Below are 26,650 nucleotides of genomic sequence, written 5' to 3'. Positions count from 1 at the left end.
CTATCTTGTTTCATGGCAACATTCTACGTCTTTGCAGTTGGGGTTGAGCTCACCTTGAAGAAAATTCAGCAGTAAAGTGCAGTAAGGCATCAGCTTCATTCTCGCTGTTCTCTGGCACTGAAAGGATTTCATTTAATTGGATGGTCAAGCTTGAGATGTAGAAGGCTAACAAGGTTTCAGTACAAGACAGTTTCGTTGTTTGATACAGCATTACAATGACCACATACTCATAGGCGTTTTCCGACAGCTGGAGGAGCCCGTTCCAAACATCTCTGAATCGTCCACCCCAAACTCTGACGCATCCTCAAAATCATCTCCCTCGCTATCACTGATCATGTGGACATCTGCGCACTGTGAATGTAAATCACTCGTTTTAACAGATGTCTGCGTCTGTGTGTGCAAATATAAATACCTCTTCCTGGGGCACCTGGGCATTGGCTGGTGAGGACCTTTGACAAACACGGAGGTGATGGCAAGGATAGTTGATCCCAGAGACAGCTAGCGTCATCTAGAACAGGAAAGGGAATGAAAATAGGCTTACAATACTTGGATCCCGAGGAAAATTCAAGGCCATATGTAATTATTACAGAGGAATAACAATCGTAATTAATCATCAATGAAATTACACCCATGACCGCTCCGAGCCTTGGGGCCAGTTAAAGACCCACTACAAATCAACATATCGAAATATTGCTTCCCAAGAACACTCTGATTGTCTTTGAGCAAGTCACCAAAATCCTGACCTTGGGTGAACCTAAAAACTGGACTACACTAACTGGGAAATTAGCCGGGGATGTCTGCATGAAAGCCATCTACTGTATGTCAACTACTAAAGTTCCAATGACTACTTTTTAGGACCGAGATAGATTTCTTTATACTTATCCCCAAGCCAACAAGAACAATTGCGAAATGTTTTATAAAAGTCCAATTTTAAGATCAAAGAGGGAAATTGGGTCTTATTAAAAGTTACGATGAATAATACAGTCGTCCCTTTCCACATCGCAGTTACAATTTCCCGGCTTCACTATATCATGTTTTTTTTCAAACATTTACCACCGTAATTTCCGGTGCATAAGCCTCTACTTCTTTCTCACGCTTTGAACCCTGCCATTTATACAGCGATGTGGCTAATTTGTGGTCACGTTCTGGTCTCAAGACATCTGGTGTACTTCGGAGCAGCCATTTTGCACTTAATGCACACGCCCTCATCATTAGTGAGGTGCAGTACCACTTATTTCTTTTCCAATTTGATACCGAGTAAATTTCAGGCTGGTATCGGCGATACCAATCCGACTGCATCATACCTCAAAAGAAAGAATACTGCGGTGCGTTGGTTAGCGTCATTAATCCATTGTAGAAGGTCCGACTCATACCAAAACACGTTAACCAAGTTTTCCCATAGAAAATAAATAATAATAATTAATCCGTTCTAGACACCTCAAGATTTTAACACAAAACGCATTTTATGGATAATAATTATATAGTTTTAGGTACTCCGGTTTCCTCCCACATTCCAAAAAAACATGCATGTTAGGTTAATTGGAGACTCTAAATTGTCCATAGGTATGAATGTGAGTGTGAATGATTGATTGTCTATATGTGCCCTGTGATTGGCTGGCGACCAGTCCAGGGTGTACCCCGCCTCTCGCCCGAAGTCAGCTGGGATAAGCCCCAGAATGCCCCGCGACCCAAATGATGAGAAGCGGTATAGAAAATGGATGGATGGATAATTATAGTTTTACATACAGAAAATGCTGCAAAAAAATTACACATGAAAAATGACATGAAATGGTGAAATAAACATTTAACATCATTTTACCCGTAGTGGACATCCTTGGCAAAGTTTGGAGGAACGTTTGTCCGCATTTTCAAAATTGACATACCTGATACCCTGTGTGTGCCTGTTTGTTTTTTTAAATTTATTTTCGAACCAGCCTTTGTTAGCTTTAAATTCGTCAACAGACTCACTCGTTGCTCACTCACGCTAAACACTGAGGACGTTGACAATGACGAATGACTTTTCTGGTAGGCTACTGTTTACACCGCCGTGTTTCACGCACTGTTCAGCACTGTTTAGAAAAAAGCATTTATTTAATTAAAAGTTTTTTAAAAATCTTTCTGTGTAACATATTTCTGTGTACTAAATATTCCATGGCACGGCGTGGACACTACCGGCTTATAGACCGGTGCGGCCTAGATAGACAAAAAACTTTTTTTCTCTTTAAATTCAGTGAGTGCGGCTTATATACCGGTTACTTCTATAGTCTGATAGTTAATAAATCATGCTGTTTCAGGGTTGAATGCGACCTATTATTAGTTTTAAAAAATATACGTATTGAAGCAAATGCCTAAATTAAGCACTATCAAGCATAAAATGGCGAAATGAATTAAAATACAAGCAAGTAATTAAGAAGACGATTTCAAATTGGCAATGTAGTAATCTACATTGGTCACTAGATGTCGGTAATTGTTCGATGAGATAAACACCAGACGTGATCACCGGAACAGCAGGCTCTTATTGCAGGTTTAAATTATCTCAAGGTGTCTCAGGTACAATAATGGTAACATTAAAATCATAACACGGGCTACTGTTGTGGCCGAAATATAAGTAAACGTGTTTTCTATGCCATAACTACAAAAATATTCAATTACTAAAGAAGGAATCCTACTTTGCGGAAATTCGCTTATCACGGTCGGGTCTGGAACCAGTTATCCGCAATAAAAGAGATTACGGTATGTGAATGTTTACAATCAAAAACACAATAGGATGGCTTAAGTCAGTGGTTATTTTAAAAGCTAAATTAATTGATTTTAGTTAATATACAGAGACAGACAGAGAGAGAGTAAACGGAGTCTGGGGTGAGCACAAACGCCACAAAAAATGCTCTAGAAAACCAGTTTTTCAGGGAGTAGGGGAGGCCCCAACTGTATTATATTCTCTGAGAGCTTCCACTGTGCCATACTTTGAAAACCCCTGGCTTAAGTAAAACCAACAGATCTTGCCCAAATAGACTACCGTATCCAGTCACTGGCTAGTGCGCCATCCCTCCTCAAGGTATGGCGATTATCAGTCATTAATTTTTGGTGTAAACTTAACAGACGAACCAACAGATGAATAAGCAAACCTCTGCAAAACCATAACCTCTGTAGCTCAGGTACAGAATGAAGAAAAACTCTTAAGGGCACTCTTTATTGAAACAGCTATCTTTGGTCTAGGTTCACCTGCCACAGTCAAAATACTACAGACTAATGAGCTCCCAAATCCAGGGCCAGGCCTGAAAATGTCAACATTCAGTAGGGACTCATTACAGACGGTGTCTGTAGGCTTTGACCCAAGGGACATCAACAATATGAGTGCTGCCATCGCACACACACAAAGAAAAAAAGAGTGAAACCAAAGACGACCTTTTTTTTTTTTTTTTAAATGATGCGATCAGAGATTAATTTACAACATATCACAATGTGGAACACACAAACTCTTGAGTCAATATTTCCTCAAAAAGATAAAATCTTAATTGCCATCAACAAAACCCATTAAAAGCATAACTGGCCGTGCTATCATGGCATCTCTTGTAGCTTGAATGATACCATTGTTCTAATAATACAACGCTATATTCACTGACGTGTACATTATAAAGAAAAGTGAACAAAGAAAGCCAAGATACAGACTCAGAGAGTGGACGAAACAACATAATCCTGTGTTTTGACCAACAGCCAATCGGATCCTCCAGCTCAGTGTCAGTGACATTTTTTTGGGTCTACCACTTCTTTTTTGTTTCATAAACCTCAGGATCTTTTAAGAAGATTAAAAAGATGTCTTACTGTGTCCACCCTCAACAGCAATGGCACATTGCAAAAGGCCTCGCCTAAGCAGAACAAGAATCTGACCGTACTCAAAGTCAGGCAGACGCTACACAAGGCTGGCAAACAGCTTTTACCCACAGGCCATCAGGCTTCTCAACGAAGCACTCACACACGCCACACGCAACACACACACACACTCATAACACTTTTATTTATTTACTTATTTATTTATTCATTTATTTGTATTATTTATCTGTATTAATGTTTCTTCTGTTGTTGTTGCTTAATTTATTGGTATTTATGTTTCTTATGATGGTATTTATGTTTCTTATGTTCTTATTCTTTTTCTTGTGTTTTCTTTCTTTTCTTGGGAGAATGAACAGAATAAGAATTTCATTGCATAGTATAACTGCCTGTTTTACTATGCATATGACAATAAAACTCTTGAATCTTGAATCAAAGAGACAAAGTTTTTGCCTTTGCCATCAAAAGATCATGACAGTGTTAATACCTGACAGAAAATAACATTGAATCGACATTTCTGCCAAAATTGTGGCTTTTAAAGGCTGTGGTCTTAAACTTTTGATCAGCTGAGGAACGGCCTATTTCACTTTAAGATAAGCTTCTACTGCAAATATATAATTCCCATAAATGCCACTCCAGACATATAAAAAGAATACAAAATATGCTTGGTATAAGATACTGTAAAAGATGACAGATTGTGTTTCTGTATTACCAATTAGTTGTAAGTGTACCCGTGTCACACACACATGCACAGGCACAGCGAGAATCCCACGAACACCAATGAAGAACACTTGACTGTATTGGCTAATATTTGTAATTTAACTTTAGCGATGTTTGCAGCTTGGGACTGATCTTTGGATTAATGTACATGTTCACATTTAATTCTAAAAATCAGTCAACATGATCAAAAGGTCTTTGCAGCTTATCTTTGGGCAAGAGTCGGATTTGAGAGGTGAACTACAAGTAGGGGTAAGGAGGAGTAGGTGTTGAGTCAGACAAAGATATTAAGAGTCTGTGAGGAAAAGGGCTCAAGATTTTTTTTGCCAAGTCCCCTCATTGAGTGGCAATCAAATGTGAGAATCCTAACAGTGGCTGTCAAGAAGATCTCCATAAAGACTTTACCCACACTGCTCACAATGAGAGGCTTTGGTCTGAGGGCTTCATAAGTGTATAAATAAAGTTGATCACTTCCCCTGTCAAAAACAGCCTAGAGGCTTTGGTGGGGACTGACATGGATGTAGAGAGTTGGTGGGGTGGAGGGGGGGCTCTCAAGCCTCTTCCTTGCTTTGACCCTGTGACTTCTCCCGATGCTGAGGTACACAAGTGCAGCTTGAAGGCTCAGTGGTAAAATGTGGAAACAAGGCTGAAGCACCGCAGGACACGAGGGGAAGGGGTGATGAGGTTAACCCCCCCCCTTTCCACCTACCTCACCCCTCCCACCCCAAATTGGCCTCTCTCACATCTATACACAAAAAGACCTGGCTCCTCTTTTTTGGATTCTTTTAATTAACACTTGCATTGAGGGTCTAAGCATTCACCGTCCGATACACGAAAAGAATGTTCTCTCTCCCTCCCCCTCACTCCCCTCCTCTGTTAGCGCTCCCCTTCAACTCTTTCTTGCCTTCTCTACTCTTCTTTTCTCCCTTCCTTCTTCCCGTGTTTTAGTTTTTTTTTCTTTTCTTGTATATACAGTGTTTGGATTAGAGTACTTGGCAGTGAGTGTGAGATAATAACTGCTGACAGCTGCACTGATGGTAACCACAGTCCACCGTATTCCGATTTTTCTTGATTAGACAGACACATGTGACAAAATGTATATTTCGAAATGAGTGGAATAGGATGGCATGAATCAGATGTGTTCACAATCTCCAAAAACACCTGCAAATGTCTTTCTCTAATCTACAGTATTACGCACTCACATTTCAGCAAACATTTTACTATACTGCAGTCTATATGCTAAAGGGACAATTCTATATAAATGTAAATTGGAGGGAGTAGTCAGTGTACAGCTAGTATGGGATATTTACAAGATGGCGATTTTAGACAGAAAATAAAACAATGCAACAGAAGGAAGTTGATGCTGAATGTCACCTGAAGGCAGACAATCATGCAAAGGAGAGGTCTCCTGAGTTTCCAGCTGAAGCACGTTACTATGGAAACCGAGGCCCACCCTCCCTGTACCACAATAAAACTTTGATTTCATAGGCCACTGTCAGGGAGAGGATTCCATTAATGGCAAGTAGGAAATGGAGAGAGGGGCTGGCCTACAAGGCGAAGCACCTCTCAGGCTCTACAGCATTAATACATTAGCAAACACCATGAAACACTACATAAATGTCAGCAATTACACACTTGGAGGTAGGATGTGTCTTGGTGGGGTTTGAGGCTTTAAAGGCTGAGGAGATGTAATAAAAGGGACATGCCAATCACTCCTACTGGTATGGAGGAAGCGCTGCCAATCATAATGACTCATGAAGCCTTCACGGAAAGTCTCCCCAAGGCAAATAGAGCAGACCCACACACACACACGCACACACAATATAACGCAGCAAACTGAATAAACTGTTGTTGAGTGATACATGAGTATTATCCATCCCGATCTGATTTCAAGTACCCAGAGGACCTTGAATATCTCGGAGCACAATACACAATGAAACACACTCAGCAGACAGTACCGGGGAAGGTGACGCAACACATAACTAGCTTGTTCCTCTAAAAGGTGAGAATGTCTCTCTGTCAAACTAATTCTTAACTTCAACAATATATGACACAGTTACACACACAACAGCACAACTCCAAAGTCTTTCATAGTCGGTCGGGCAACACCACTGCTGCTTGCTGCAGTTAAAAAGTACATTATTAGTGAGTTTGATGCAACTGACACAGCTCTGTTGTACGGATATATTGGAGTTCAATAATCAATCCTAGAAACTGTGTGAAATAGCCACAATTCAAAAAACAAACACACACACACACACACACACACACAAATGTAAATTCAACCAGGCAAACACAGTAATAAAACACAATTAAAACGAAGGGGAAGTCAACTTAAGTGGTAATCAATTCCACTGCAGGCGAGCTGTTATGTGTGGAGTGAAACGTAATCTGGGGCCTCTGAGCCACAATGTTTATTGGCCCAAACCCCGGGAGATGAGACTGGGCTAATGAGCTAGACACTAACACTGGCTCCCAACCCACTTACTTGGCCGGCCAAGTCCCGGGCTTTCTCTGTTAATACCTTCAGACGTTTCAATAAGGGGACTGAGGCTGAAGCAGAGGCCATTATTACACTTCTGTCTCTCTGCTTTTTAATATCTCCTCGTCCAGCAGACACAGACGCTGCATTGGGAGTACTCGCCAGGTGGTGAACAGGCGTTAGAGGCCTTGACGGGCTGCAATTATACAGTGCATCCGGAAGGTATTCATGGCTCTTCATTTTTTCCACATTTTGTTATGTTACAGCCTAATTTCTAACATTTCTTTTTCGTCAAAATGTCCTCCAAATTCTACCCGATAATCACAAAAGGAAAATGTTTTTTTTTTTTAAATGCTACTAAATTAAAGATTTAAAAAACTAAGTTAAAAACAGTTTCACTCAAACCTCTCAGCACCTCTCAAACTCCATCAGTTTGGATAGGAAGCATCGGTGTACAGTTATTTTCACATACAGTATCTTCAGAGATGTTCAATGGGATTCAAGTCTGGCTGGGCCACACAAGGACATTCACAGAGTTGTCCTGAGGCTACATCTTTGAGATCTTGGCTGTGTTCTGTTGTCCTGCTGAAAGACGTCTCTCTACATTGCTGCATTCATCTTTCGTCTATCCTGACAAGTCTCCCAGTTCCAACCGTTGAAAAACATTCACACAGCATGATGCTGCCACCACCATGCTTCATTGTCAGGATGCTACTGGCAAGGTGATGAGCGGTGCCTGGTTTCCTCCAAACGTGACGCCTGACATTCATGCCCAAAGAGTTTCATTTTTGTCTCATCAGAGCAGAGAATTTTGTTTCTCATGGTCTGAGTCCTTCATGTGCTTCAGTCTGGCCACTCTGCCAGATAGGCCCGAGTGGTGTATTGCTGCAGAAATGGTTGTCATCCGAAAGGTCATCCTCTCTTCACAAAGGAACGCTTCGGCGTGACCATTGAGTTCTTGCTCACCTCCTTTATCCCCCAATCACTCAGTTCTTGGAAGAGTCCTGGTGGCTCAGATCTTCTTCCATTTATAAATGATAGAGGCTATGGTGCTCATTGGGACCTTCAAAGCAGCAGAAATATTTCTGTAAACTTCCCCAAATTTGTGCCTCAAGACAATGCTGTCTCGAAGGTCGACGGACCCCTTTGACTTTGTGCAATGCCAACTGTGTGACCTTAAATAGACTAAGGATGTAACGATACAAAGATCCGCCTTGCACGGGACAATCCGTAATGCCCCATTTCCCACACTGTACATATTTCAAGTAAGTAACAGCCTGCATAAAAGCAGACAAAACGGCGAGGCATTTGACGACAACAATACAGGACAGAATGTGAATACACTGCGAATACGTTCCGGAAGCACTGTACCCAAAACTAACAACCAGGACCACTGATAAGAACCATACCAACCAACCATAGAAGTAACTATTCTGGAGAAAAAGCACACATTATATCAAATAAAGCTTAGAGAATCTTAAGTCATTTCATATCATTGTGTCTGTACATTTATTGGTGTAATCAATTTGTTCTGTGCGTTAGTGTGATTCCATGCATTTTTCCATTATTATGAAATGTTGTCAAAATGATATATAAAAGAACCCAAACTTTATTTATTACCACAATGTGCATCAAGTTAAAGGTTATCCCAAACAAGTTTTTTTTTCATTAAACATATACGGGGGACATGTAGAGTACCTCCCCACATGTAAGTAAACTTGTTCCACAATGTTGTACGCCACGGGGAACTTGAGCAATTTAATTTTAAAGTTGGTGGGTTTCATCAACTTGATGTAGAGCTGTGACATCATATGAGGAGCAATTCAATTTAAAAATTGTGGATCACACTGACACAACATACACGATGAGCTCTGAAACAAATGGTGATTACAGTGAGGATAGTTTGTCCGATGCCTTTTTTTTTGCCCGATTACTATGAAGAAGAAAAGTCTCTGGATGATAAAGCAATAGAAATTGGCCGTTTCGGGCACAGGGACTCATGTATACAGCCGTATCACACGTGGGATTAAGAGGATGGGAGAAGTGACCGTATTTATAATAATAATAATAGTATTAAATATTCTTATTATATATAATACATATACTATTAAATATTTTGTTTTTTTATCAAATGAAAACCATTCATTAGAGAAAACCCAACAGATAAACCTAATTACAACAACAAGTTATTTAATTTAGCAATTTAATTTCACAATTCAAAACTCAAAGTTACACTGCTTTACTTACTCCAGATCTGTTACTGTTTTTTCGTCTTTCGACCACTTAAAAAACGAACACAGTGAGCCGTGCCATTACTGCAGCCTCCCACGACAAAGTCTTGGCATTCTCTCCAAAAACATTTTAAAAATTTTCTTAAAACTCTTGTGATTTTTACAGGCAATTACACAGATAACAATATGGTGACAGGCGTCCTGGCAGGATACCTTATTTGTATGACGTCACAGCTCAAGGGGCTACAGAGCTTAGGGGCTGTCTTTGAAGCTTATTATCTTGAAAATAAATTGATTACTCTATCTTATATGTATTTTATGCAAAAAAAATAGTGCTATTTCCTCACTTTATCCGTCTTTAAGAATTTTGGATGACCTTTAAAAAACAATCTGAAACTGTAGTTCAGTTGTCACTGTGGATCTCAGGGGAAAAAAAAGCCAAGTCAATACCAATCCTTCAAACTAAACAACAATCACATAGTCCTAAAAGGAAAATGTTAGCTTAGGGTGACGCAAAGACTATGTGCACAGCGGCTCCACAATGTAGCATGATAAACCATCCCATACAATTAGTAAGGGAACACATACGCTGTCAAAGATAGGCTGAGACGAAAGGGGTCACAGGTTCCCTAAGGTTCTGCTTTTGATCAGCTTGACTGTGTGGTGGATGAATGGCTGGGGACGAGCGACCCCGGGATGAGTGAGGTCAGCGGGACTCAATGATATGAGCTGTAATGTCCACAGATTGAGGTCATGGGATGGGAACAGTCTTTGACATCTTAATTAGCTTCTGACAGATGGCTTTGGCATGGCGCAGTTCCAATAAAATTTGCAGGTATTCAGTATTATAACTAAATTGCGGGTAACCCATGGACTTGTTGGAGCAACTGTTATCTATATGACTACTGTCTGGTATTAAAGCACTTGAGAGAATGTGAGAATGACCCATATAATACTATACATGCTAAAGCAGGGATTGTTACCTCAATTGAACTGGGGGCCATTGGAAGTAGAGTCTGGTGGAGGCTGGGCCGCCTCAGGAATTTACTCCAATATGTTTCAACCAGATGACTAGCTTGTCAACAAAAAAAAACCAGAAGCTGACACGAGCATGTGTGATGGTCGCCCGTCAGCGCTAATAAATACCACTTGTATGTAATAAATACATACAGTACATTTAGTACTACATTTTAATACTTTAATACTAAAGAAAATCGCAGAAGGTCATTACTCAACATAATCTTAACACACAGAAGGGTTTCCGGTACATGTAATTGATCGTGGTGGCCCGCCACTACAAATAAAAAGCCGCCACACCTTAAAAATGAATTTGAAAACAATGTTAAGTTATGTATTGTATGAATGCATATACTGCATATGCTATATGTATACATACAATCACGGAAAAAAATACTAGACCACCCTTGTTTTTTTGGTTTCTTGTTCATTTTAATGCCTGATACAACTAAAGGTACCTTTGTTTGGACATATATAATAATGACAACAAAAATAGCACATAAGAGTTAATTTTTTTGGCAGTACAATGCTATAGCTATTTATGTAAGAATTGATTTTAGTTATCTGTACATTATTTTAAGTCTGAAATTGACATGGATTGATCAGAAGTTGCTATAGTTATTGTTTATTATTCAGCTAAATGTGTATTTGTGCAAGTGATCTGTAAGACTTTATTATTTAATTATTTTTTATGATCTGTGTGAAGTTGGTGATTCTTGCAAACATCCATTGATGGCAAAGGGAAATAATCTGTCAGCCTTGTTCACTGTTGCGTTCTCAAAAGCAGCGCATTGAGTACTACAAGCAAAATTTTCCAACTTTATATATCACCAGGCAAATTATCAGCAAGCAGACAGAAAAAAAAAAACGGCAGTGACTGACGCACGAGCTGTCTTGTGAAATGCACCGCATAAATGACGAAACAAGTTTAAGACTGCAGCGTGCATACTGCACCGTATTGAGAGGGGTGTAATATCTGGCCACGATTATGTATAAAATGTAGTATGATAGCCATACAGGCAGATTGTATGATGCAGCTGTGCAGGTGTACCTAATGTTGTTGCCAGTCAATGCACGTTACTGCTATTGCTGTCTGTGTACTGCCAAAAGAAAATTAACAAAATTCCTATATTGTAGGTAGCACGCCTGTTTTATGATTACTTCATGGAATAAGACAAAAATACATTTCAAGGAAAAAAGCGGTCATGCTACCCCAATTGAGCTGCATAAGTGACTGACGCAACACAAGCCTGCACAGCGCTGCCTTGTCAAATGCACTGCGTACTTTACGAAACAAGTATACCAAGTAACTTTAGATACAAACCGAAATTGAGGCAAGCTGAGGAAAATCTAATAAAGCGCAGGCAACACCACAAGAGCCGTTTTCAACTTGCCAATTGCACCATGTGAATGAGGCACTGCTCAGCTCCTATGTTGCTCTAGTCGGGACAGTGTGTTTGGGAGGGGTTGTCGCTGTGTGTGACTGGCCTATCACGAAGCGTGATTCCTAGTGGTTAGCATGTTGGCCACACAGTCAGGAGATTGAGAAGGTCTGAGTTCGAATCTCCATTGGGCATCACTGTGTGGAGTTTGCATGTTCTCCCCGGGCACTCCGGTTTCCTCCCACATTCCAAAAAGGTTAGGTTAATGGTTAATTGTCCATAGGTATGAATGTGAGTGTGAATGATTGTTTGTCTATATGTGCCCTGCCATTAGTCCAGGGTGTACCCCGCCTCTGGCCCAGGGGATAGGCTCCAACATACCCGCGACCCTAGTGAGGATAAGTGGCAGAGAAGATGGATGGATTCTCTTTCATCAATATTACGGATAATGAGATGTACTCGTTTCATGATCGTATTCTGCAAAAACGCATTAGTAGGCTCATCCCTACTCTTTACACAGGACACACTTCTATAACAAAAATATTCAAATTATTTTATTTTGTTAATCGTGATATTTTGAACTAAAAAATATATTATTGAACAATTCTTTGCCTATGTATTTGTTTTACTCTAAAGTAGGCATCAAATGTGCTAAGAGTCACATAGTACTATTGGACTAAATAGCTCAAAAAAGAGGCTCAACATTTTAAACTCTCACTTAAGTTGAATTAACAGTTTTGCAATGTTCTCTGTTCATGTTCTGCTGGGTGTTAAAAAATGTTAAATAAATAAGTTCATAAATAAATAAAGTAATAAAAAAATTATTTGGCATAATTAAAAAAAAAAAATTGCAGATGCAGCAGCGGCACAAAACAGCGGCGGCAGCCCCATGCAGCCCACCAACACAGCTTCAGAAAATCCTAGGGGAAACCCTGTACTGTGTCATAAAAGAAATAACACTATAACCATCACACAGCAACTTAACTCTCTGAACTCAACCAGGGTTCGCACTAACAATGCCTGTCTCATTGAACAATTACTGACACCTAGTGGCCAATGCAGAATACAGTACTACATTCATTCATTCATTCATTCATTCATTTATTCATCTACATTGTATTTGTATTTTAGTTCATTTAGCTATTTTATGCTTGAAAATGTTTAATTTAGGCCAAGAATAACTACAATTTGCTTTAATATGCATATATTTTTTTCTAATTATAGGCCATATTCAACCACGAAACAGTGATCATTAATTATTTTTGGAAAAAACACGCTAAGAGCATGGGAGCAATGTTCGAACCGCAATGTACTTTTATTACATATTTTGTTGTGTGGAATGCTAGAAAAGGCTTGATCTAGTGACATTAATCGGACAACAATAATCAGCAACAGTAGTAGGTATGAGAAAAACAGACCCAGTTACTTTTTTTAAATACCTGGGGTGTAGTTTTATCTCCAATGTAGTGGCGGCTAGATATAATACAGTGAAGGTTCAAAGTGTCCTGGTAGAGACCTTGCTCTACTCCACCTTTCCAATCTAGAGACATACTTGGGTACTCCACCTTCATCTTCAGCTTCTTTAGCAAGGCAGTGGGGTCATTTTGGAGGTGTGTTTGGAGTTATCATGTTGGAATACTGCCCTGCAGCCCACTTTTTCCAAAGAGAGGGGATCATGCTCTGCTTCAATATGTCACAGTACATGTTGGCATTGATGGTCCCTCAGTGAAGCTCCCCAATGCCAACAGCACTTCTGACCTGGCTGCACCACACACGCTTGACACCATCTGAACCAAGTACGTTTATCTTAGACTCATCAGACCACAAAACTCTGTTCTAGTAATCTATGTCCTTAGTCTGATCTAATCTTTAGCAAACAGTTTGTGGGCTTTCTTGTGCATCATCTTTAGAAGAGGCTTGCTTCTGGGACGACAGCCATACAGACCAAATTGATACAGTGTGCAGCAGTCCCAGCACTGACTGGATGACCCACCCCACACGCCTTCAACCTTTGCACCAATGCTGGCAGCACTCATACGTCTATTTCCTAAACACAACCTCTGGATATCATGCTGAGCACATGCACTGAATTTCTTTGGTCAACCACGGCAAGGCCTGTTCTGAGCAAAATCTGTCCTGTTAAAGCGCTGTATTGTCTTGGCCACCGTCCTGCAGCACAGTTTCAGGGGATTGGCAATCTTTTTATGGCCTAAGCCATCTTTATGTAGTTCTTTGCCATGAGGTGCCACATTGAACTTCCAGTGACCAGTATGAAAGAGTGTGAAAGCACTAACACCATATTCAACACACCTGCCAATTTGGTCAATATGGTGCACTCACTTTTGTTGCCAACAGTTTAGACATTACATGACATGGCAGTGTGTTCAGTTATTTTGAGGGGATGGTAAATTTACAGTTATACAAGCTGTAAAAAAAATACTTCACATTGAATCAAAGTGTAATTTCTTCAGTGTTGTGCCATGAAAAGACATAATAAAATATTTGCAGAAATGTGAGCAGTGTAGACTGTTCCTTTGCCTTTCTGTGTTCTGATTGGCTGAACGCCATTGTCAATCAGTCTCCTTCATGCCCAACTGCCATTTCCTGTTGTCCGATTGCTAGCAAGCAGCTTGCAGAGACTTTGAACTCTGTATGTTTGCACGTTTTCTCCCCGACCTAACCACAGTGTCGACGAAACGTTCTGCACCCAAAAGCAGAGGAAGATGCTAACCATTGCACAAAAAGTTGGACTTCTGGACATGCTGAAGGAAGGTAGACATTATGTGGCTGTAGGGCGCCATTACGGAATAAATCAATCTTCGGTTGGAGGAGGAGGAAAATACGACGACAGGAGCAATATGTTTTAACAAGGATACAAAAACGCTTCAGAGGAGCGGCGCCAGAACAAAGAGGCAGGTCAGACGAGTGAAATACATGACTTACTTAATATTTTCTTGTGTCCAACCTCGTAGGTTGAGCATTCAAATACAAAGGTTTTAACTTCTTTGAGAGTGTTTAAACAAGAGAGAAATGTGAGAAAATGTTAAACGCCTGTCTGAGAAAAGTGTATAAAGCGTATGGTGAGTGGTTTTACAGCCTTAAAACATACATAATAATTGTAAAATAAAGTTGGCTACTTCGCGGATTTCACTTATTGAGGGCTATTTTGGCAACCTATCCTTTACAATAAACAACATACTCACTATTGTAAGGTACTGTATTTGCAAAGTGTAAGAACAAAAGATTGAAGAGTGACAAACTAATAATAGTGTGTGTGTGAGTGTGTGTGTGTGTGTGTGCGCGTGCATGTGTGCTTCTTACACAGTCATCAGATGCTGATGCAGGCCATCCTTCCCACTGTTGATACCGGACTGGGATGTTGGTTAGGTCTGAAATGTTTCTCTTCACCTGAAAACAGAAGACGGGGTCAAATCATGACTGTATCTCAAGACATATGGTAAGTAATGGTATAATTTGCAAAATTAAATTATGTAGTCATAAAGAGTAATTAAATTGTGTAGAAAAAAAAGTGAAGTAAATAAATAGTATACAATGAACGGCCGCATTCAATAATCCTATGTAAATGTGCAGGAAACTAACAAAGAGGCAGAGAACGAAGGAGAAGATGAGTCAAAGGAGGGATGCACTGTATGGAGAAAAAAAAAAAAGGGGGGTGGGTGGGGGGGGGGGGGGGGGTGGTCAGTGTTTTCCGCATTCCTCAGATGCCACAACTAATGCCCTGTATCAACAGCCACACGTTCTGAAATGAACAGTATTTCTCTCCCCCCATTCATGCGCGGATGGTGTATCGGCATCAATTAATAACATTCCATTCTTTAAAAGAGTTAGCAGCCGGCAGCGCTTGTCCAAAGGCTGCCGCGCTGCTCCGTCCAGCACCCTTGTTGCTTTAAAGCCCTCACGCCAGCCTGATGTGCGCCAGCCGAAGGTGATCAAAGTTAGTCGGCGTCTGAGCGGCGGCGGCCCATGGATTCTGCAGCATTCATTTAGCGGGATCCACAGATTTCAGGGTCCGCAGGGCTGGACACTGATGTTACAAAAACTGTCCATTGTAAGACGCAGAGCCTTCTATCCACAGGTTTGAATCCCATGTTTGTAAAGCGTATTGAGAAGAGATGGATCCTCGAGCGTCTGGTCATGCAAGTGGAAACTCAAAGAACACTACAAACACGTCAAAGTCAATGTCAATGGCTCCCAGCTGAAAAGCACTGAATTATAAAGGCTATGGGGACAAAGTTTCCACTTGGGGGCTTGGACCAACAAATTTTGGTGTGACCTCCACAACATTATGACTTGCACATTGTTCACTACACACTCTAATGAGACAAGGTCTACGTGAAAAAACTCAAGACTACAATGCAGTTTTCATTGACAAAGTCACAGAAATACTATTCAACAATGGTATGTGGTTGTGGTTTGGTGTGGAACCATCATCCACAATCCTTATGTGAAACATATTTGTGAAACATATTTCTTTCCCTTTTCTGTGCGTTCTAAGAAGAGAAAACGAGTTAGTATGAGCCAGCTAAAAATGCACGTCATGGGAGGTACCTATTTTGACGCTAAAGCACTAACACCCCCCCCCCCCCCCCCCCCCAAAAAAAAAAAACACTAATAGTGTTTCATTTACATAATTGACCCCTATATTAACCAAGCTACAGCGACATTGTTAATGTGGCGGCTAATTTATCTGCGCCTCGCTAGCCCCGAGTCTCAGCGTCACTCACAATGCCTCAAGCCACTGCAGCGGGACAGACAGAAGAGTGGATACTACTGGCTCTCAATTTCGCTATGAAGACTCAACAAGATGCTCGTTTTCTGTCAGCATTTTTTACCCGACGACTGGAGCACAAGTCTTGTGCTGGAAGACACAGCCATCCCAATGAGAGCAGACATTGTAAGTATCATCGCTCTTTCTATGCTGCTGTTGCTGTTGTTGACGGAAGTAGCGTTAGTTCCTATGGGCTATGTCAAATCAATGCGCCTAGGAAAGAAGTTTCGGTAATGTTTTAAATCATCAAAATACGGCAAGATACTGATATACAAGTATTACATGTATATCAAACAATTTTTTTTTTTTTTTTTTAAGAGGGCTTCACAGTCGAAATAGGTACCTCCCATGATGTGCAATGTTAGCTGGCTCATACTAACTTGTTTTCTCTCGTTAGAACGCACAGAAAAGGGAAAAAAATATGTTCATGTTTCACACAGATTATGGATGATGGGCAAAATTCCAAAGAAAGTGCAGTTCTCCTTTAAGTTACCAATCTCTATCTAAAACATAATAATTTTGCATTGGCACACTCGAAAAAATCCACATAACAATGGGCACTAAAAAGAACACTAATAAACGAGTGGCAAAATCCACCCATTGTCCAGTGGTCGTAAACCCCTCACCACACAGCTATGAGCGTATTCTCACTCTCAGGATGGCGGGCCCTGGGTTCAGCGGGTGGCCAGTGTTATTACAGAGTGTAATATCTATGTTTGATCAGCCGGACTACAGGGATTTGACTGACCGCCTAGCCACTCGATGAGAAGAGGGGTAAAGGGACGAAAGGAGAGGCATAAACACCAGTAATGAAGAGACTGGAGTCAAAAGGTTAAAGCAGCCTGAGAGAAACAACAAACTAATGCCCACTGCGGAGAGAGTGTGGAGGTGAGAGGTGGTGATGGAGGACAGTGGAGACAGAAATTGAAAGGAACCTAGCAGAGAACAAGCTGACTTTTATGTGGGAAAGCAAAAAAAACAAAAAAAACAAAAAAAAACGTGGACCTGCACACCTGCAAAAACTTTACCGGTGGCTCACAATTGCCCTTGATGACAATTTAAGAGCATAATTACAAATCACTAATACAACCTAAAACAAAGATGACACACCATGTGTACTCATAGTAAAATGATGCTGCAGCACCTTAAAAGGTGCGCAAGCATACATTAGCATGCATTAAACAAATGCTAGCAATATTGTGTAATGCTGCCCCCTGTCTGCCAACACAGTAATCTAAATGACTTGAGAATGATCCTTTTAGTTTTCTACGTACAGTGACAAATGTAATATTAGTTTTGCCATACATTTAATGGCTTAAATTGGCCAGATGCAATTATACTGTAACAAATAAAAGTATAAGACATTCTTACTGCTAATATTTATCTTACAAAGATTAAGTACGTACTGAGTTAAAGACATAACACCATTTAAATCTAATTGCTGAGCTTAGACAGCGGTGTGGAAAGACAAATTTATGGAGAACACTGGTAAGTCGTGGTGAGCGTCTCACAGCAAAATTAATGATCGGATCATTGTAAATGCCAATTGCCTGTGATCCCAGGCTGGAAGCAAATCAAAGAGTTTCTGTTTAAGAGTCACAAGCTTTCTCCCTCATGTTCGCTTTCTTCGTCTCCCTGAGGCACCAGATGTCTTTCATTCATTTTTTTAGCCACCCTTCCTTTTCTCAGCCCTGTAGCCCTGTCAGCTTTCGATTCAAATATGGCTTCCAGGTGCAAAGAAGGAATGGGCCCCAGTCCCAACCCCGGGGGCAGCAGAAGAGAGAAATCCCCAGGACAACGGTTCTGGTCACGGACAACTCAGGTTCCGGCAGCCATCTCTATTCTACCCTCTGCTTCCATTGCAAACATTTGCTCTACAGCTTAGCTCACATGCTAGCCAGCTACTTACCCCCACGCTCTTGTCTAATAATGCCAATCAGAGTCTACCCAGCCCAGTGCTCTGGACATCCAAAAGAAAGAAGTTAGAGAGGGGACACTGGGAGAGACATAGAGAAGGCACCGAAAAGGAGGGGCAAGGCCAGTTCCCTAAGAGCCACAAGGCAAAGCCAGAGCCCTTATGCAAAGACAAACAAAAGACAGGACCGTCCCTATTGATATGCACATGCAGGCACCGTCGGTAAGTTTTCAGTGTAGACACAAGGGGGGGCGGGCAAGAGAAGGGTGTTCTGTAGTGGAGTCCATATGTGTTTGTGACTGGACACAGTATGAAGAGAAAGGGGACACAGTATGAAGAGAAAGGGGACACAGTATGAAGAGAAAGGGGAGTCGGGCTGGCTGAATATGCTGTTACTTCATTGTTGCACTCAAGTTTTAGAGTAGTACAAATACACTCCTGATCAAAATGTTAAGACCAGTTGAAACATTACAAGTACTGTATTTACATTTTACACTGATGGATCTTGGGTTGTAAGTAGAGCTTCAAAACACAAAAAGAAGAAATGGGAGTAAGAAAAAATGTGAGTAAGCTCGCAAACAACCATTAAAATTGATCAGTTGATTGAAAGTTTAGAAAGACCACAGCTAAAATCCCCTCAAAAACTGGTTTTCGGCATGCTTGATGCCAGTCTTTCCAGGAGCTAGTGGAATGTTGCTCCAGGTGGTGAAGACGGCTTCACAGAGAGCATCCACAAGGTGACATCTCCTCGTCATGCCAGTAACGTTGGAAGCCATCAGGACCGCCAAGATTACATTTTTTTCTCATCAGAGAATAAAACTTTCTTCCACTTTTCACTGTTTGATGGTCTTGTGCAAATTCCAAAAGGGCAATTTTGTGGCACTGAAGGAGATGAGATAAGATGTTTTGTGTTCTTAAAACCCTTCTCTCTTAGATGCCGTCTGATGGTTATTGAACTGCACTCGGCACCAGTAACAACCTTCATTTGAGCCAAAGATCGTCCCGTGTCTTTCCGGACAGCCAATCTGATCCTCCGGCTCAGGAACGGTGATTTTTTTTTTTAGAGTTACCACTTAAAATGTCTTAGTGCATTCAACCTCAGCAGCAATGGTGTGTTGACCGAGGCCTTACTTGTAAAGCTCAACAATCCAACCACATTTTTTTGCCTTTGCCATACTTGACAGAAAATTATTCTGAATTAAAAAATGTTGCCAAGATTTTGGCTTTTAAAGGCTATGGTCTTAAATTTTTGATCAGCTCATAAACAGTTTATTTCAGTTTAATGGTTGTTTGGAAGAAATTGCTAAAAAAAAAAAAAAAAAAAAAAAAAAGGTCTCACTCCCATTTCTTCTTTTAGCACTTTGAAGCTCTACTTAGAACCTCCTTAAGATCCAACAGAGAAAAACATTTTCACACAGAATGTTTGTTTTTGTTATACATAGCCTATTTTGATACAAAATCAGCAAAATTATGACATACAATATCACTGGATTGACTCTTGGAAAAAAGGAATCCAATTTAATTTATATTTAATGTTATATTTAATGTTATATTTAAGTAATGTTGATCAATCTATACCTACTGTATTAAATAATATGGATATATTTTCTAAAATCTCAGGATATAAATGCGATGCAATATCCCTTAGATAGCAAATTATATATTCATTATTGGTATATAAAAGGTTAACATTACAGTAGTGGAAAAATGAAAATGCCCCAGATTTGGAAATCAATCACAGCAGACAGTAACACAGAAAAGCAGTTCAATACTGTATGGAGGAAAATATTTTATGCCTTTCAGCCTAATTAACAAACTACACAATTTGAAGCCATCGCAATCTGGAACTAAATATCGTTTGGGGGGGGGGGGGGGGGGGGGGGGGGGGGGGGGGGGGGGTGCCCACATTTTTTTCAGTTGGTTGTAGCTTTGTTTGTATGAGTTGAGGGAAGTGCAAAATGCTGCTTTGGTATGGTACTGTGTGTGCGTTTTTCTGTTTCCTCTGGAGGAATTGGGAGCTGTATTTGGTGAAATTATTATTATTGTTATCATTGTTTTTTTTTTCTTTTTTGGAGAATATTACTTTTTTTCCTTTTGGACAATAATACAAAAAAGAAACTGAAAAAGATGTGTCTGTTTAACTTTAAAGACCTACAGTCGTCCCTCACCGCTTCACGGTTCCAATATCTCGGCTTCACTCTCAAGTTTTTCCCCAAATTTACTAGGTAATAAATCATGCTATTTTGTGGTTGAATACGGCCTATTTTATGCATATTGACACAAATTTTACTTGTTTGCCTAATTAAGTATTTTCAAGCATAAAAATAGCTACATGAAATAAAATACATATACAGTTGTCACTCCTTTATTGCAGTTAATTGGTTCCAAACTTGACCGAGATAAGTGAATTTCTGTGAAGTATTATTCAATAATAATAAATAAGATAAGTGAATTTCTGTGAAGTATTATTCAATAATAATAAATAAGATAAGTGAATTTCTGTTAAGTATTATTCAATAATAATAAATATTTTCGTAGTTATGACATAGAAAACCTGTTTACAATCTTATCTTCTAAATACGTTTTTTAACATTATTTTAGCCCTACAGACATGAAATACCAACCATTTGCCACTTTTACATTTGTATTACCCAGCTATAATCAAAGAAAATAAGACAGACATAAATAAGATAACAGACACGCACGTTAGCAGTTCCTTGTTTTTTTCTGGACAGCGTACTCATGCGGTGGCTATAGTCTTTTCAATGTATTGTAATAGTGGCTTTAAATGATTTTACACTCATAATACCCAAAATAGTAGACATAATAACAGTAAATAAGCCATTTGAGATGTCAATAAAACTCCTTTTCGTGTGTGTCACAGTAAATGTGTTCTCTTTCGGACCTTAGTGGCTGGCGGACAGATGCGTAGAGAACAGCAAGTGACGTTGGAGGTTCAGAGTTGAGTTTTAGCTTGTCGTGAGTTACAGCCCCAACAGCAGCCCGTGTTAATATTATGATTATTATGTTACTATTACTGTGCCTGTTGCGAGACAATTTAAACTCGCAATAAATGCCTTTTCTGGCCATGTCTGACCTTTGTCTCACTGAACACCGACACCCAGTGGCTAATGTAGAAGACTACAGGCAGGAAAGACACAAAATCGCAGGAGGTCATTACTCACCATAACAATCTTAACTCACGTTGTCATAAAAGAAACTATAACCATCGAACAGGCTTCACGGACACACATACACTGCCTGTCTCACTGGACAATTACTGACACCTAGTGGCCAATGTAGAATACAGTACTACATTCACAATTAGAATGCTTCTACTACCTTGTATTTCTATTTTAGTTAATTTAGTCATTTAGCCATTTTTATGCTCAATTTATGCTCAATGTTTGAGTCCTCTTGTAACTTGCTACCTATCAACAAAGTGACAACATTATGTAATTCAACAAAAGTAAATATGTTCAGCTAAAGAGCAAATGTAAAAAAAGGGCATAGTCAATATGGGACCAGCAGATCTATGCAAGTTAAAGTTCTGGGCCTCCTATTCTCTACAAGGGTCCTCTGAAATGCCTAGAGACAAGCATGTGAAAAGAAAAGACCACAACATGGAGGCAAGTTAAAGCCCACATTGTCCCAGCACGGTTCCCTATGGCTTCTTACAGCACCCCCACCACGCCGACAGTCCTTAGCCAACTTTCTGGGACCATGGTTTTCCTCCTCCCACACCACAGGGAACCCTCCCCAGTGTTTGTAATGGCAGTAGAAACACTTAAGGTTCACAGTGGGTGCTCATCAAAGCCATCTGGCTGATAAGAAGAGGAGAGGAAGGTGACAAGAGAGGAGGAGGAATAAGAAAGAGCAAATACGACAGAGAGCCAGGAAACTGGGGAGGCAAGCTGACTCCCGTCCAGCTCAGATGCTGGTTATACTAATCTGGTCAATTAGCATCATTACAAGCACGGCTTACTTGCCAGATTATTATCAGTGTAATAATCTTCACGCTCATGAAGGAGCAAGGCCATGTAGTGGCTGCTGTGAGCAAGCAACAACTTCCCATTGTGACCGTAGAAGCAATAATAGTCAAGAAAACCTAACTGTCAAATGAGAAAGGGCTTACTGATATCTTTCCTTTCTAATATCTTTATTTCTAAAATCACAATTATTAAAATTTGCTGATCTAGTAAATTTTCAAACAGCTAAAACTATGCATAAAGCAAACAATAATGTGCTACCCAAAAACGTCATACAATTCTTTTCAACAAGAGAAGAATTTTCCTCAGGGAAAAATTTAACTTCAAACATGAGAGCAATGCTAAAAACCTTCAGCATTTTTCAGTATGTGGAACCTAATTATGGAACTGATTGAGTAAGGAACTCACACAATGCATTAATATGAGGGACAAGCAGTTGATGTTTGCAAAATACAAGGATGAAGCATCCTGACACACTGTGTACTTTCAATGGTATGTCTAATCACTACAATACTTATTACTAACTCTTCATTCTTATGAGTTCATTGTTAGTACCCGTTATCCAACAAAGTTCTGTTCTGCCTATTTTATACGTATTATTATTTATTATGACTGTTATATGAATTATTGACAAGAACTTTGACTACTATTTTACCACAGTTACTGTACATTATCTTTTCATTTTCAAAATGGGGGGAAGGACTACATAAGCTTTGCTTCTTCCTAGTCCTTTTAGACCTGTGGAACTGTGAATTGTATTATGTGATGTATTCGAATGTATATTGTATGCATGTTCAAATAAATTAAAAAATTACCATTACCATTCCTTTCTACTTGTAGCTCAAGAAACTAGGGGTGCAACGATTCCTTGAATAATTTGAGTACTTTGATTACAAAAAGTAATCAAGGATTTTTTTCTGCCTCGAGGAATCGCTTGCGTCACCAACGCGCATACAGTACGTCACCCACGCAGAGGACGAAGAAGGAAGCGGATGTTTGAAGACACGGGAAGATTGAACAGGCTAGAGAAAGCGACAACGCAATGAAAGAAAAGGAAAACAAAATGTCAAAAACAGACAGAAAATGTGGCTAAACAGCAAGTTGAACACTGTGATGTATATCCGTTGTAACGCGGCACTTACATACCACAACAGCCGTCCCCTCCTGATTTGCCGTCACCGCTGTGCGGCAACAATAAAATCCCAGCGTGCAAGCAATCACCGGCTCCTGCTGTGGCTGGCGGCTGATGACGACTCAAGCGGCACATTTACCACTGTTTTATTTTATTTACGGATAAAACAACTCTGCGGTAAAATTCATACAGCTTTCACAATTCCCACCCATAGTATTTTAAGCCGCTATGTTGTGTAGGCTGTATGGAAAAGTTACTTGTTTGACTGCGCCATGAACTCCATTGCGGAAATGTGTTTTTTCTTCATTTACTTGTTAGTTACGCAATAATAAATGAACAAAGTGACTAGTAAAGGTAAGGAAATTGCCTTCATTTGTCAGTTAAGAGTTACGTTAGTTACTATTTTGGCTGAGCCAAGGCTTTTTATCAGCCAGTAAGATCGAGCAACATTGATTAATCAATGTCAGGGCCCAGGTTAGCTACCAGTCACTAGCAATAACTATGGTAAGTCTATTTGGCATTTGCAGAACATTCAGCACCATAAAAGGAATACAATCTTGTCATATGTCGGTCAGAGTTACAGTTAGGCACCTGAGACGCATAATTTTGACGGAGAACATTTTTATTTGCCGGTAACATTGAGCAACAGTGATTAGTAAATGTTAATGCTGAAGTAAAAAAAATCAGAACTTTTGTTTGACATGTCATGATATTTGCCTCTGTTTAAGACTACTGCTTTCTGCTTTGCTTTGCGCACTGTTCCAAAGGCTCTGGTGCAGTGGTTCCCAAACTTTTTACAGTCATGTACCCCTTCAGACATTTGATTTGAAGTCATGTATCCCCTACTCCTGCACACGTAAAAAACCCCATAACCCTTTTTAACTTAATTAAATTTAAATATTGAAAATAATTAATTGGTTAATTAATTTTATTGTTTTTCCGGGTCAAAAATCTTTATTTTGCATGGTCACATTTGGATTAAGTTCACATGACCACTGACAAATACATACAGTGGTGTGAAATTGTGTTTTCCACCTTCCTGATTTCTTTTTCTTTTTGCACGTTTATCACACTTCAATGTTTCAGATCATCAAACAAATTAAAATATTAGTCAATAACACACTGAAAACAAAATGCAGTTTTTGAATGAAAAAAATCCAAACCTACATGGCCCTGTGTGAAAAAGTGATTGCCCCCGTTACAACATAATTGTGTGTAACTAATCACACCTGAGTTCAATTTCTCTAGCCACACCCGGGCCAGATTAATGCCACACCTGTTCTCAATCACAAAATCACTTAAATAGGACCTGCCTGGCAACGTGAAGTAGACCAAAAGGTCCTCAAATGCTAGACCTCATGCCCAGACCTAAAGAAATTCAGGAACAAATGAGAAATAAAGTAATTGAGATCTATCAGTGTGGAAAAGGTTAAAAATCCATTTCTAAATCTTTGGGACTCCCGCGAACCACAGTGAGAGCCATTATCCACAAATGGCAAAAACATGGAACAGTGGTGAACCTTCCCAGGAGTGGCTGGCCAACCAAAAGTATCCCAACAGAGCAGCAACGACTCATCCAAGAGGTAACAAAAGACCCCACAACAACATCCAAAGAACTGCAGGCCTCACTTGCTTCAGTTAAGGTCAGTGTTCATGACTCCACCAAAGGAAAGACACTGGGCAAAAACGGCCTGCGTGGCAGAGTTCCAAGATGAAAACCACTGCTAAACAAAAAGAGCATTAAGGCTCATCTCAATTTTGCCAGAAAACATCTCGATGACACCCAAGACCTCTTGATACCTAAGAACCCAAGAAACTTGGTTTCTGCAACAGGACAATGACAATGACACCAGCAAGTCCACCTCTGAATGGCTGAAGAAAAACAAAATGAAGACTTTGGAGTGGTGTCGTCAAAGTCCTGATCTGAAACCTACTGTATTGAGATGCTGTGGCATGACCTTAAAAAGAAGGTTCACGCTTGAAACCCCTCCTATGTGGCTGAATTACAACAATTCTGCAAAGATGAGTTTGCCAAAGTTCCTCCACAGCGCTGTAAGAGACTCATTGCAGGTTATAACAAATGCTTGATTGCAGTTGTTGCTGCTAAGGGTGGCCCAACCAGTTATTAGGTTTAGGGACCAATCCCTTTTTCACACAGGGCCATTTAAGTTTTGATTTTTTTTCTCCCTTAATAATAAAAAGTTTCATTTAAAAACTGCATTTTGTGTTCCGTTGTGTTGTCAGTGACGAATACTTAAATTTGTTTGATGATCTGAAACATTTAAGTGTGACAAACAAAAGAAATACAAAATCAGGAAGGGGGCAAACACTTCCACACCATGTATATGGTGTTGGAATTGCACTGCTGTTGATGTATTCAGGTCAGAGTAAAGTTGTAAAAGAGCGTCAGATTCCATGTGGCTCTGTAGGAGTGCTCCACTGTGCCGCCGTCTGTCATCATAACAGAGAAGCGTGGCTTACCATGGTACATATGCAATAATTATGCTAAAAAGTGTAACAGAATTAATGAAATAAATTAGTTACCGCTGTCAAAGCGCTATTTTTGACAGCCCTAAAATATGTGTGTGTGTGTGTGTGCGTGTGTGTGTACACTCGTGATTACAATTTTAAGATTGCTTATAATAATAAAAAATATCTTATTTAAGAAAAAGCTGTCTTGAGAGAACAGGGCAGCCACAAGCAGACTTGACTTATCAGACTGCGTGGTGGTGGAGGAGGCTGTACAGGGCCACAGCTGTGAGAGTAATTATGTGCTTGGAAATGGGATCATTTGTGATGAATAATGAATAGATGGCTGAGATAGACTAGCAATGTTGGTTGGGCAAATGGAATGAAAGCTCAATGCGTGATGGGAAACCAGAGCACCAGAATGTTACACATGTAAGAGTCCTTGCATGCAAAAGGTGCATAGTTAATATTTACAAGGACTTTCTGATTCCATCAATGTTTTTTTTTGTTTGTTTTTTTAAATACCTCTTGTATTGTTCTGGAGCCAGGGAAGTTGAGGTTGTAGTCCCTTTGGGCCTCATGGTGACTGATGACCAGCAGGAAGTTCTGGTTTAGCGAGTCTGGCAGAGCACTTGACAACAAGAAAAATAAATGGTTATAGCAGGGCAGATTGGTATTGAACATGAAATAAATTAAATA

General features: G+C 40.0%; 1 protein-coding gene across 1 annotated transcript in view; it reads right to left on the bottom strand.

The window, feature by feature from the left end:
• The window catches only part of faf1 (Fas (TNFRSF6) associated factor 1), a 96,373-nt gene that overhangs the window by 38,228 nt on the left and 31,495 nt on the right, over positions 1–26,650 (bottom strand). Inside the window, exons 7-11 of the mRNA XM_054789366.1 lie at positions 26,477–26,582; positions 14,979–15,065; positions 413–508; positions 228–351; positions 54–117 (exon numbers count right to left, since the gene is read on the bottom strand). Coding sequence (XP_054645341.1) covers positions 54–117; positions 228–351; positions 413–508; positions 14,979–15,065; positions 26,477–26,582 — 477 coding nt within the window. The remainder of the gene's footprint in view (positions 1–53; positions 118–227; positions 352–412; positions 509–14,978; positions 15,066–26,476; positions 26,583–26,650) is intronic.

This window comes from Dunckerocampus dactyliophorus, chromosome 10, assembly GCF_027744805.1.
Source record: "Dunckerocampus dactyliophorus isolate RoL2022-P2 chromosome 10, RoL_Ddac_1.1, whole genome shotgun sequence".
In the NCBI taxonomy this organism is placed as follows: domain Eukaryota; kingdom Metazoa; phylum Chordata; class Actinopteri; order Syngnathiformes; family Syngnathidae; genus Dunckerocampus; species Dunckerocampus dactyliophorus.
Note: the sequence above shows the minus strand (reverse complement) of the source record. Positions and strands in the feature narration are given on the sequence as shown.